The sequence below is a fragment of the Bos grunniens genome, chromosome 11 (assembly GCF_055505025.1).
Source record: "Bos grunniens cultivar Pamir isolate PY7600 chromosome 11, Bosgru_T2T1.0, whole genome shotgun sequence".
Classification (NCBI taxonomy): domain Eukaryota; kingdom Metazoa; phylum Chordata; class Mammalia; order Artiodactyla; family Bovidae; genus Bos; species Bos grunniens.
Window position 1 is genome coordinate 12182021 of NC_141175.1, and position 12181 is coordinate 12194201.

At 39.7% G+C, this 12181-nt stretch overlaps 1 protein-coding gene across 6 annotated transcripts in view; it reads left to right on the forward strand.

Annotated features, from left to right (window-relative positions):
* The window catches only part of NR6A1 (nuclear receptor subfamily 6 group A member 1), a 226694-nt gene that overhangs the window by 156532 nt on the left and 57981 nt on the right, over positions 1–12181 (forward strand). The window contains exon 1 of one of the 6 annotated variants that reach the window (XM_086325247.1): positions 2137–2285. The exons of 4 other annotated variants lie outside the window; for them this stretch is intronic. In XM_086325247.1, coding sequence (XP_086181373.1) covers positions 2270–2285 — 16 coding nt within the window. In that variant the 5' untranslated portion in view covers positions 2137–2269. Of the gene's footprint in view, positions 1–2136; positions 2286–12181 lie in introns of those variants that run through there. One more of the 6 variants, XM_086325248.1, reaches the window with a different exon arrangement.

The window sequence follows — 12181 nt, forward strand, 5'->3', positions numbered from 1 at the left end:
GTGCATGTGCATATTCTCTGCCTTTTCCTCCCAGTAGAACTTAAAAAGGGCTCTCAAAAAACTTGTGGGACTGAAGATATTGAAGAAATATGACTCTGTATCTAAAGATAAAACTTACCTGCCTTAAACTATGTTAAAGATTTGTTCATCAAGGATTATTACTGAGACCCACTACCGCGTTCAGTCCCTGGGTCAGGAAGATCCCCTGGAGAAGGAAATGGCAACCCATTCCAGTGTTCTTGCCTGGAGCATTTCATGGACAGAGGAACCTGGTGGGCTACAATCCATGGGGTGGCTAAGATTCAGACATGACTGAGTGACTAACTTTCACACCCTTTAAAATCAAGAATGCTGCTTCAGTCCTGATATTAGTAGGTTAACCAATAGCTCCCCATTTTATATTTTCCTCCAAAGGTTGTTGCAGTAAAGCAGAGATTCACTACACTTAATCTCTTGTTTGAGTGAGAATAGGAATGGGAAAGCTGGTTGATGTGTTTCTGTTGGACTGAGGTGCATGATGGCAGTGGCAGAAAATTTATTTTTAGGCAGACAAATTATAACGTTTTCTCCTCTAAATCATTGGTCACTTTCCCTTTAGGCCCTACACTGTAGGGTGACTTAGTGTTCTCTCTCTTGGTTGGGAAATCCCTCTAGTGATAGTGGTAGCAATATTTGCCAGTGACATATTCCACTCCCACCCCCAAAAAAGTCTCCTTTTTTATGGAATACTGCTATAAACTGTGCCTAGCCTTTAAGTTATTTCCAAGGCTGGGAGATTATAGGATGAAACACTGCAAAGTTAAAAAGCATTTGAGGGTGGGGAGATTTGGGAGAATAGCATTGAAACATGTATAATATCATGTATGAAACGAGTCGCCAGTCCAGGTTCGATGCGTGGTACTGGATGCTTGGGGTTGGTGCACTGGGACGACCTAGAGGGAGGGGAGGGGAGGGAGGAGGGAGGAGGGTTCAGGATGGGGAACGCGGGTATACCTGTGGTGGATTCATTTCGATATTTGGCAAAACTAATACAATATTGTAAGTTTAAAAATAAAAAAATTAAAAAAAAAGCATTTATCCCTGGCAACTGGTCTCTCTTTGATCATCCCACCTTCTCAGTGGAACTTGCCCTGATGTTGTGTTCTAATATCTGAATGGATAGCTGAATGTTTGACATCATGTGTCATTAGCATATGGCTCTGATTTGCCAGCCTCTGCAGATCTGTGGCAGTGTTTGAGCAACTATCCACACACCTGGTATGATGTGCTCTGCCATGTGTTACTGGTATGGTTCACAAATCAAGGAGGCATAGCATAATGATTGCTTAATGTCTTAGGAGTTTTACAGGAATGAAGCAAGAAGCTTACTTTCAAGATTTACACTCTTGACTAGGAATGGGGGATGAAATTTCTAACCTTTACTTTCCAAAAGGATTTTGCAGACCTAGTTCCCTCTCTCCACATTATTTCAAACTAGTGTGTATAGCCACAGCATGAAAGTTAAGGGCCGGAGTTAAAGTGAACCCTGCAAATAACTCAGAGCTTCACATTTTAATTTTCTCAGAAGAATTTGCCATGTCATTGTTTATTATAATGACAAAAAGCAGGGGATGCCACTCCTACCCCTCCCAACACATGCGTAACACGGAGTCTTTGTTTTTCTTTTTCTTCTCCCAAAGGTTCTAACTCTAAACTTTTAATTCAAATTACAAAAGAATATAACATAAAATAGCTCTTAAAAGAAAGGATAAAAAAACCCCTATGTGGCGGATTCATTTTGATATTTGGCAAAACTAATACAATTATGTAAAGTTTAAAAATAAAATAAAATTAAAAAAAAAAAATAAAAAAACCCTACATACTGGAACTCTTTTAAATGAAAACAAAGTCCTTCTAGAGTACTGCCTTTTAAGTTAAGAATCTCAGCTTTAAAAAAGACGGGAGGAGTATTTCCTACTAAATGTTTCCATAATAGTTTTCAGAGACATGGTAGGCAGTATTGTTAACTAAAGAAAATAAGTCTATCAGTTCCACTTAGATAACCTTTGGTAATAAACGAACTCCGTACACGTTGTGACCTTAGCGCCTGAACTTTCTAATCACATGACTGGCTTGTAAACTGACCTGTGAGGATGACTGTTGTAGTTCGGGCTAAGAGAGAGAAATTGGCCAAGTGTCGGAAGAGTGGTCATCAGGCTGGACTTGTCTTGTAATCTCCTTTTCTTCATGGCTGCAATAGAACTTCCCAACAGACTCCGAGAAGCATGAAATGGAGACATGGGAAGGTAAGGGAGCGGACTGTTTCCGTCTGAGCTCAAATCTAAGGTTTAGAAATTTTCTTTGAAGGTTTAGAGCAGATAGTAGCCTTGAGGGAAGAGAGAGGCAGTTCAGTTCTTTTTTGTGTGTGTCTTGGCAGAATTCAGCCAACAAGTTTTATGTAAATAGCAACTGACTGTGAATGTTTTGAAATAAGAGAAAAACAAGAGAGAACTGTACTAAATTGGTTATTGTGATTGATGTTTTTTTTTTTTTAATGAGCAGAAGAAAGGAAAGAAAAAATGGATTGAAATTAAGTAACTTGAAAAAAATCTTAACTTCATTTTACATCACAGTTCTTAGGTAAAGTTTACATTTAAAAAAATTGTTCTGTTTACTTCTTGACAGACTTTGTTTATATTTTAAATTCCCTAATCCAGTTCACCATCTGCCAAAGCCTTATTTAGTACTGTTAATTATAGATAGTATTGGGGTCTTGAGGCCTTGATAAGGCAACCTCATTTCCTTTGGGGGAACTTAGATACTTTACAGTATAAGACTAAGCCATTGCTAATTTCTTTTTAAGTGGACTGATTTTAAAATGGATATATTCTCGCTCTCTCTCTCAATCCCTCTTGCTGTCTCTCATTAATAGCAAGTAGTGTTGAATTTGTATGTTTGGAATAGGCTCTTGTGTGAGAAACCCCAGTGTGCCAAAACTTTATTATTTGAGCCAGAAAAGACATAGACAGCTAAAGAAACAGCTAGAAAATGAATCTTAGTATTAAAGATTTGCTGTATTTGTTCGCTGTGTTTATACAGAGCCTAAGACTTTACCAAAAGTTTGGTTTCTCATATGCATTACTGAGTTATAGCCAAAAGAGTTTCAGATTCTTTGAGGCACTGGTATATTTCTAGGAATGACATTCATCTATGAAATGCTTTCTTAGCAAAGCTTCCCACCCCCTTGCAGCATGCCTAACATCTGCCATAGGCAGCTTTGCAGTTTAATTCTTACTCTGAGGATGCCCACTCTGGAGAAATGGGAACTTATCTCACAGCAAAATTCTTCTTTATAGTAATACTTTATTGTAATGCTCCCTTATAAATTCTCCCCCAACACTTTACCAGCATTGCTTCATTGGTTTTTATTATAAGTTGGAGGAAACAATAAAGTTTACAGAAATTATCAATTACATGCATGATCTGATATTTTTTATCTTGAACAACTTCCTCTCTTTCCCCCAGTAGGCACAGAAATTCTTTGTTAAACTAATCTGGATATACTAGCTTTTCCAGAAGGGAGTAGTTTACGAAGATTTGCTTTCAATCCTTGGAGTAGCTTAGGGGTAAGTAGAGATACCAGAGCAATAGTTATATGAGTTTGGAGGGAATAGGTCTGAAGGATTTGGATATTTTTCTGCCAGTTTGAATCTGTTAGCAGTATGTAGTCCACCCATTCTGAAAGAGAAAAAATGTTTGAACAGAAAGTTCTCCCTCAGTTCTTAATTAAATATTGAAACTTCAATTTTTCTTAGCTGTTCATTGGCAGAAAATAACTATGGTACTAAAACAAGAACTTTTATAAAACAAGTGAATTTTTAAAATGTCACCTGAATCATCCATACAAAATTCTAATAAGGTATAATGAATTAACCCTACTGAAGGAGGTCTTTGAAAGCTTAAAAAGCAAAAAGAAATCAGTGAAAATGCTACTGTAAAAAAAGCATTGCCTGGTTTTAGATATTGGGCCCTTGTCCATTTAAATTAACCTTTGTCACAGCTGGGCATACAAATGTTTTGTTTTAGTTCACAGAGGGTTAACTCTATTCAAGCTTTCACTGTGGCAGGCCTGATCTGTGGAGTCATACAATCTGGTCTTTCAGCCCTGCCAGTCGCTAGGCAGGAAGTCTTATTTCTTAAGCTATCTTTCAGAATGGGGGGTTGGGATTTGGAGAAAGGTGGGTGGGGGAAGGGCCTTGGAGCATCTGTAAGGATCAATAACAGAGAGCAAGCCGCAGAGAGGCCATTGTGCACACTTCAAGATAGATGTAGCCCTTTTGCACGGCCCCTGCCTGGCAAGACAGACACCTAAAACCAAAACAATGCCACTGAATGAATTCCCTGTGAAAATAAGATTGCTGTTTAAAAGAGGAAAAGTACTTGAGTGCCCTTTTAATGTTGGGAATATTCTCATTCCTCAACTTGCTGGGATCAGGCAACCCCCACTAGAAATAACTCCAAATTGATTTTTAAATGCCTTTTGTCCGTATGCTAATACTGTATTGAATTGGAGAGGGTGATCATTTTGGTCTTAGTCACGTGCATCAAAGCTTTGAGTAAGTAGTCTTTTTTTCTCTCTCTTTTTTTCTTTTTTATTCTAACGTTTGTTTTACCTTCTTGATATTGGAGACATCATAAAAGAATTTTAAAAAAATTTGGCTAGGATTTGAATAACACATGTGTGGAATCCTGCTCCCCTCCCCAACAGCTGGTATTGGCTCTTGAAACTTCAACTGAGCTAAACAGATGCTCTTAAGTGTTATTTTGAGATCATTTAAACCAGATTTGTAGGCACGAAATCTACTAAAATCATAGGTCTTATTTTAAAATACACTGAAGTTGTGATATGCTACATCCTAATGCACATTATATGAATGTTAAACAGAAATACCTGAAATACTTGGGAAAGTGAGCAAATTCTGCCAATGAAGTTATGATTTTAAAAGCACTACCAAGTTTGTTCTTTTACTTCAGCCCACATTTTCATTTTTCGAATTCCCGTTTTTCAGGCCCAACTGTAACATTCCTGTTTTACTGTATCCTTTTTCAGAGGACCAAGACAGTAATTCAGTAGGTATTTTTATGATGCAAATTCTTTATGGCAGTTGGAAAGAGTAATGGAGTCTTTGCTGCTTCTCTTCTGCTAAACTCCCAAATTATTGTTGACAACTGATGGTAACGACTGTGGAAAATGGAATCATAAAGAACTTCTAATGTCCTTCTTCCAGTTAAAAATCTCCCAGGAATAAATACATAAGCTAACTGGGGGTCCATAATGTGACTTGCAGATACACAAATGCAGTAAGGGGAGAGAGAAGACCTGTATTGAAAAGAGCCCCAAGTTTAATTTATTTTATGCTTCTTTAATTGAGACCTGACATATTCTCCTGGACAGTTTTGAGGCTTGAGAGAATATATCAACACTTCAAAAGATCATTCGGGTGTTTTTAACACATCTCTAACCTGTACACCTTTTCTGGGGGAAATGATATATGAAAAGAAAATTTTAATCATCACAAAAACATTGTTTTTGCCTTTCTGATGCATTGTAATTCTGAATCGCAGAAGGGATCAATTCTTTTAATGGGTATTTTCCAGAGAAATACAAATATTACTAACAAAATCTGGAAGTTCAGTTACATTTACTTTGTATTAAAATGGGGTATGAAACCTACCATGACCCTTTGAACAATGTGGTCTTTAATGTGCTTTAGGGGGAGGGCCTAGTGAAGGAAAAGCCATAAAAGTCTTCAGGGTTCAAGATGAGGTTGGGATTTTAGGCCATCGCTTTTGTCATTTTCACACACAAACATCACTGCAATCATGTTTGATTTAGCATCCTTAATACAATGAGGTGGGAGAACAAAAGGATATCAGAGGCACAAGTATGAAAGCCAAACATTCTCCCTTCCCCCCAATTTTTTTCAGATCATTCTTTTTGTGTCCTCTGCTACTGAGTCTCTCTAAGCCAAGAAAATTAGTCCCTTTATAAGAATCTTCTTTTTGCATGCCTCAGTGGTTTGCTTAGGCATTTGAAAAACAAGCTGTTTCTCAGATATTTTTTAGTTACATTAAAAGTCATGTCTCAAAGACTTGGTTAAAAACACCATAATTAGGAAAAATGCATCTACTCATATTTCAAGGTTGAGGGTTTGGGGGGGCGGTGTTCTCAATGCACAGCTGTTTTACATATTTTGAAAAGCCTGATAGATGTAAAGGTCATTGCTAACTCTAACAGGGTCTTGATGCTCACACTGTGATCCAAGGACCTTGCATTAATTAGGATGAGAAGCATGGAAGGTCAGGAGTCAACTGACTGGTGGGCCTTGGTGAATTGTCGTTGGGGCCAATCAGAATTCGTATAAGATTTTTAGCCGTTGAAACCAAACCAAAACAAAAACAAAAAACTAAAGAACAAAAAACCTGCTGTTGCTTCCATGGCCTCTGAGCAGATCCCTTGGCCTGAATGGTAAGGGCTTGTCCTGTGCTGCCCAGATGGCTCATAAAAACTTGACTGCGTCCATTGGTTTGCTACAGACTTCCCAGTGTTGGGTTAAGAACCTCAGCAGCCTGCTCTGTCACTTGGCCAAGTCACTTGACCTCTGTGAGCCTCCATTTCCTCATATGTACAACAGTGGATGGTAATACCAATCTCCACAGGGTTGTTACAGGAATTGAATAAGAGAACCTCTGTCACAGTGCCCAACACATGCTTAACATGCCTTGACATTGAAATGAGTTTTAAATAGTAGTGAATTTAGGGAGATTAGAAAGGAGAGGATTCTTGGGTGAGGCTATGGCTGGTGCTGTTTATATTCTAGTCAGAAAAGTCCTCAGGGAGTGCCTCCATTCAGTAGGGAGCAATCAGGGGAGGAACCTTTGGAAATTGGAAAATTCTGTACAACCAGTGAGACAAGCTACTGAGTTTTCTCCTGCATCCAGCTGCTGTGCTCATATCCAATTACTGAGCTAATAAAAATGATTAGTAAGGGCCCCCCTGCAGAATTTGAAGCTTTTTCCCCTAAGAGAGGTGTTTTTTTTTTTAAACAGTTGTTTTGTTGGGAAGAAGGGATGGCTTCTGAGTGAGCAAACAGATTAAGTCATTATTAGGAAAGGAAGGATAATCATGTTAGTCTTATTTTCTTTCATGTATTTTAGGAGATAAATAGTTGCCAAGATGATTGCCATGGCCATACTTGGTGAGGTAATACCGTTGGGAATATTATTAACATGCATATCGTTGTCCTGTTTAACTTTGGAGTCTTCAGTCTCTCTGCCTTGTACTTGAGAGGATGTAACAGTGATTCATTTTCTTATCTCTGTATTTAAAATTATAATTTATGTAGCCAACATTCATTGAGCCCTGGGAACACAGGTGAATCAGACATAATTCCTTACCTGAATTGCAGCTCCCCCTTTTCAGCTACAAAGAGGGAGAAATAATTTTAATGTTATTTAACAGATATTAACATTATCAGAGTTTTAATTTTTATTTATTTATATATTTTTTGGCCACACAGCATGTGGGATCTTAGTTCTTTGACCAGGAATTGAGCGCTTGCCCCCTGCAGTGGAAGTGTAGACTCTTAACCACTGGACTACCAGGAAAATTCCTCACTTAGAGTTTTTGATAAACACAATGGAATACTACTCAGCCATAAAAGGGAACGAAATTTTGCCATTTGCAGCAACATGATTGGACTTGAGGGCATTATGCTAAGTGAGATAAGTCAGACTAAGAAATACTATATGATATCACTTATCTAAAAAATACAAGAAGAAGCAGACTCACAGTTACGGATAACAAATTAGTGGTTACCAGTGTGTTCAGTTCAGTTCAGTCACTCAGTCATGTCCGACTCTTTGCAACCCCATGAATCACAGCACGCCAGGCCTCCCTGTCTATCACCAACTCCCGGAGTCCACCAAAACCCATGTCCATTGAGTTGGTGATGCCATCCGACCATCTCATCCTCTGTTGCCCCCTTCTCCTCCTGGCCCCAATCTTTCCCAGCATCAGGGTCTTTCAAATGAGTCAGTTCTTCACATCAGGTGGCCAAAGTATTGGAGTTTCAGTTTCAACATCAGTCCTTCCAATGAATACCCAGGACTGATCTCCTTTAGAATGGACTCGTTGGATCTCCTTGCAATCCAAGGGACTCTCAAGAGTCTTCTCCAACACCACAGTTCAAAAACATCAATTCTTCGGCACTCAGCTTTCTTTATAGTCTAACTCTCACATCTGTACATGACTACTGGAAAAACCATAGCCTTGACTAGATGGACCTTTGTTGATAAAGTAATGTCTCTGCTTTTTAATATGCTGTCTAGGTTGGTTGTAACTTTCCTTCCAAGGAGTAAGCATCTTTTAATTTCATGGCTGCAGTCACCATCTGCAGTGATTTTGGAGCCCAGAAAAATAAAGTCAGCCACTGTTTCCACTGTTTCCCCATCTATTTGCCATGAAGTGATGGGACCGGCTGCCATGATCTTCGTTTTCTGAATGTTGAGCTTTAAGCCAACTTTTTCACTCTCCTCTTTCACTTTCATCAAGAGGCTCTTTAGTTCTTCTTCACTTTCTGCCATAAGGGTGGTGTCATCTGCATATCTGAGGTTATTGATATTTCTCCTGACAATTTTGATTCCAGCTTGTGCTTCCTCCAGCCCAGCGTTTCTCATGATGTACTCTGCATAGAAGTTAAATAAGCAGGGTGACAATATACAGCCTTGACGTACTCCTTTTCCTATTTGGAACCAGTCTGTTTTTCCATGTCCAGTTCTAACTGTTGCTTCCTGACCTGCATACAGGTTTCTCAAGAGGCAGGTCAGGTGGTCTGGTATTCCCATCTCCAGTGTGTGTGGGGGTACAAACTTTTGGGTATAAGGTAGGCTCAGGATGTATTAATACAGAGCAGTGGGAATACAACCTATATTTTGTAATAGGGCTTCCCAGGGGGTGTTAGTGGTAAAGAACCTGCCTGCCAACGCAGGAGACATAAAAGACGCAGGTTCGGTCCCTGGGATGGGAAGAGCCCTTGGAGGCAGGCATGGCAACCCACTCTAATACTCTTGCCTGGAGAGTCCCATGAACGGAGGAGCCTTGCAGGCTATAGTCCATAGGGTCTCAAAGAGTTTGACACAACTGAAGTGAGTTGGCACACATACACGCACATAAATGGAAAGCAACCTTTAAGCTTGTATAAAATATTTAACATTTAAGGGAAAAAACAGGTTTTGAGGGCAGTTGCTGGGAGAGGAAGAACATTTGGCTGCCAAAACATTATTCAAAACTGGCAGTAAGTTTTGTTTGCACTTTGGGGCCTTATATTCTTTAGTTTTTTGACTAGTTAGACATTTCTTGAAGCATTTTTGCTGTTACACATGTGAAAAGTAGAATATTGAAATACTTTTCTATTTTTTTAATAAAACTTGAGTCCTGGAATGCAGTTGGTAAAAATGTGGAGAGAGACTGAATCTTTTTTCTCTGTTTCTCTGTTAGCATTCTGTTCATTGAGCAAAACTTTTTACTTCCATGAAATTTCAGCAAGTGGATGTGATGACTGTAGCAACCTAGCTTTGCTTTTCAAAGGAGCTGATAAGTTATGGATAACTTATTAAATGTCAGATATATTTAATTAAGGATTTCCCTGGTGGCTCAGACGGTAAAAAATAAGTTTATTAACTAACTGCTCTACAGCAAATGCATGTTTTAGACCTTTAAAAATAAAGAAAGAAATACCATCCCAGTGGCTGTTTAATCCCTAAATACATATACTTGAGTCTGTGCAAATGAGAAATGTGTAAATGAAAGTCTTGGCACCCAGTAGCTGCTGGTCATGAAGTCTTGGCTGTTGTTACTATTATAAGAATATGTATACATGCACACACTCACAAGTGTGTGAAAAACTCGTTCATGGTTTTCAAGTGTGCCACGAGATAGTTGATTGCTGACAGCAAGAAAATCTACCACCCTCATATCTTGTATTGATGGGGCAGGAGAAGGGTTTGGTGATGGTGTGCTACAATTAATTTCTTTCCTTGTCTTTAGGTATAGTCCATGCAATTGTTTTAACCATATCACATATTTAAATGGTACTTTAAGAAACTGACCATCACATTGTTCCATTAGGATTCTAGGTCGCTTTTGAATGTGTGGAAATTAATTCTCCCTCAGCACCTCTGCTCTTGTCCTCACACACCTTTGAGTCATATACACTAAAACACTTGCCATAAGGGTTACAAATCTGATACCAAAGAAAAACTACCAATCATAGAATATGTTTTAGTAGGGAAAGATCATCATATGTCATATGCTGAAAAATATTTGAACTTAGTTTCTTAATTCTTTTTTTCCACCAACCAGTAGTCTTACCAAAGAAAGAGAATGATGAATGTCTAGGGAGTCTTGGGGAGTGGTGGAGAAGGAGTGTTAGTTTTATGAAAGTACTGATCCAGGGCCTTAGGGAAGCAGAACCCTGTGGTTCTGATGGCTACATTAGTAAAATCATGTGAGTGTAATTGTGAAAGAATGCTTATGTACATTATTTAAGTTTCATAATTTATGGTCTTAATAATGAGTACAGAGAGACTCTAGCACTTTTTCTGAACAGTGTTTTGAAAGTAGTTACAAAAGACTTTTTGGCAGTTAGAGTGTGAATCTCATAATGCAACATGTCTGTGTTCTGGCCCTGCATGGTAAATCTGGTCAGAATTCTGGTGAAAGTAGCCTTTTGGTAAGGCAGTGTGGCACATGTGGTTTTACTTAAAGCATGCTCATTTGTCTCTCTTTCACCAGGACCTTAGAACTGGGCAGCAACCTTGGTAGCTAAGTACTGAGCTTTGAGCATTGGCATAAGGTTTTTGGGATGGCTCACCAGTTATTCAACTAGAGTTCTTACAAACTGTGCACTTGATTTTGCAAGTAGAGAAACTGTGGCATTCATTCAGCTGACATTCACTAGTGGTTTCCTTATGTTTAGTTATTGAGCTGTGTATATAAGGATACAGAAAAATGAAGATTCTCTTCCTGCTCCGTAGAGCTTACAGTCTAGCAGAGCGAGATAGGTAAATGCAAAAAAAGTGGAAGTGAAAGTCGCTCAGTCATGTCCTACTCTTTGTGACCCCACGGACCATACAGTGCATGGAATTCTCCAGGCCAGAATACTGGAGTGGGTAGCCATTCCCTTCACCAAGGGATCTTCCCAACCCAGGTATTGAACCCAGGTCTCCCACACTGTAGGCGGATTCTTTACCAGCTGAGCCACAAGGGAAGCCCAAGGATACTGGAGTGGGTAGCCTATCCCTTCTCCACCGGGTCTTTCTGACCCAGGAATAACTGGAGTCTCCTGCATTGCAGGCCGCTTCTTTACCAGCTGAGCTACCAGGGAGTCCCAAGTGCAACAAAGTGAGGCACGATAATAGCAATCCTGGAAGGTAGAGGAAAGAGTGCTCTTTTTTTCCCCCTCCTTTTTGGCCACACCGTGCAGCACACAGAACTTTGCCCACCAGGGACGGAACCCATGCTCCTTGCAGTGCAAGTGCTGAGTCTTAACGACTGAACCATCAGGGAAGTCCAAGAGTGCTCATTTCTATTTGGACTACCAGGTTAGGCTTCAACCAGAAAGGCATTATGACAGCTTGGTCAGCGTTTGTCAGGCTGGTGAACTGGGAAAGGGGACTCCCAGGCAGAAGGAGCAGTGTAAGCAAACGCACGAGAGTACAAAACAACCAAACAGGGTGCCGGGTGATACCAGGTCCACATATACAGAAGCACTGCTTGATTTGAGATGCCAGAGAAACCCTAGAGAGAGCCTTGGTCTGTGACTGTCTATCCCTGCACTTGATGTGCAGAAGAGAACCCTCTTCACATTCCCTTCAGTGTTCCTCTTGCAAATATGTTGAAGAGATTAATGTACTTTGCTAGAAAAGGGCACGGGTCCACCCCAGAACTGGAGGCCTGGACATGACTGCTTCTGAAATTTAGGGAGAGTGTGCTATAACCATACTTAACTTTGTTACAACTTGGCAGATACTACAGAGGGAGAAGCCTTGGTTAAGGCCCCTTGTGTTTTGTACTCATCAAGCCACACTAGGTTGTTACAACTTGGCAGATACTACAGAGGGAGAAGCCTTGGTTAAGGCC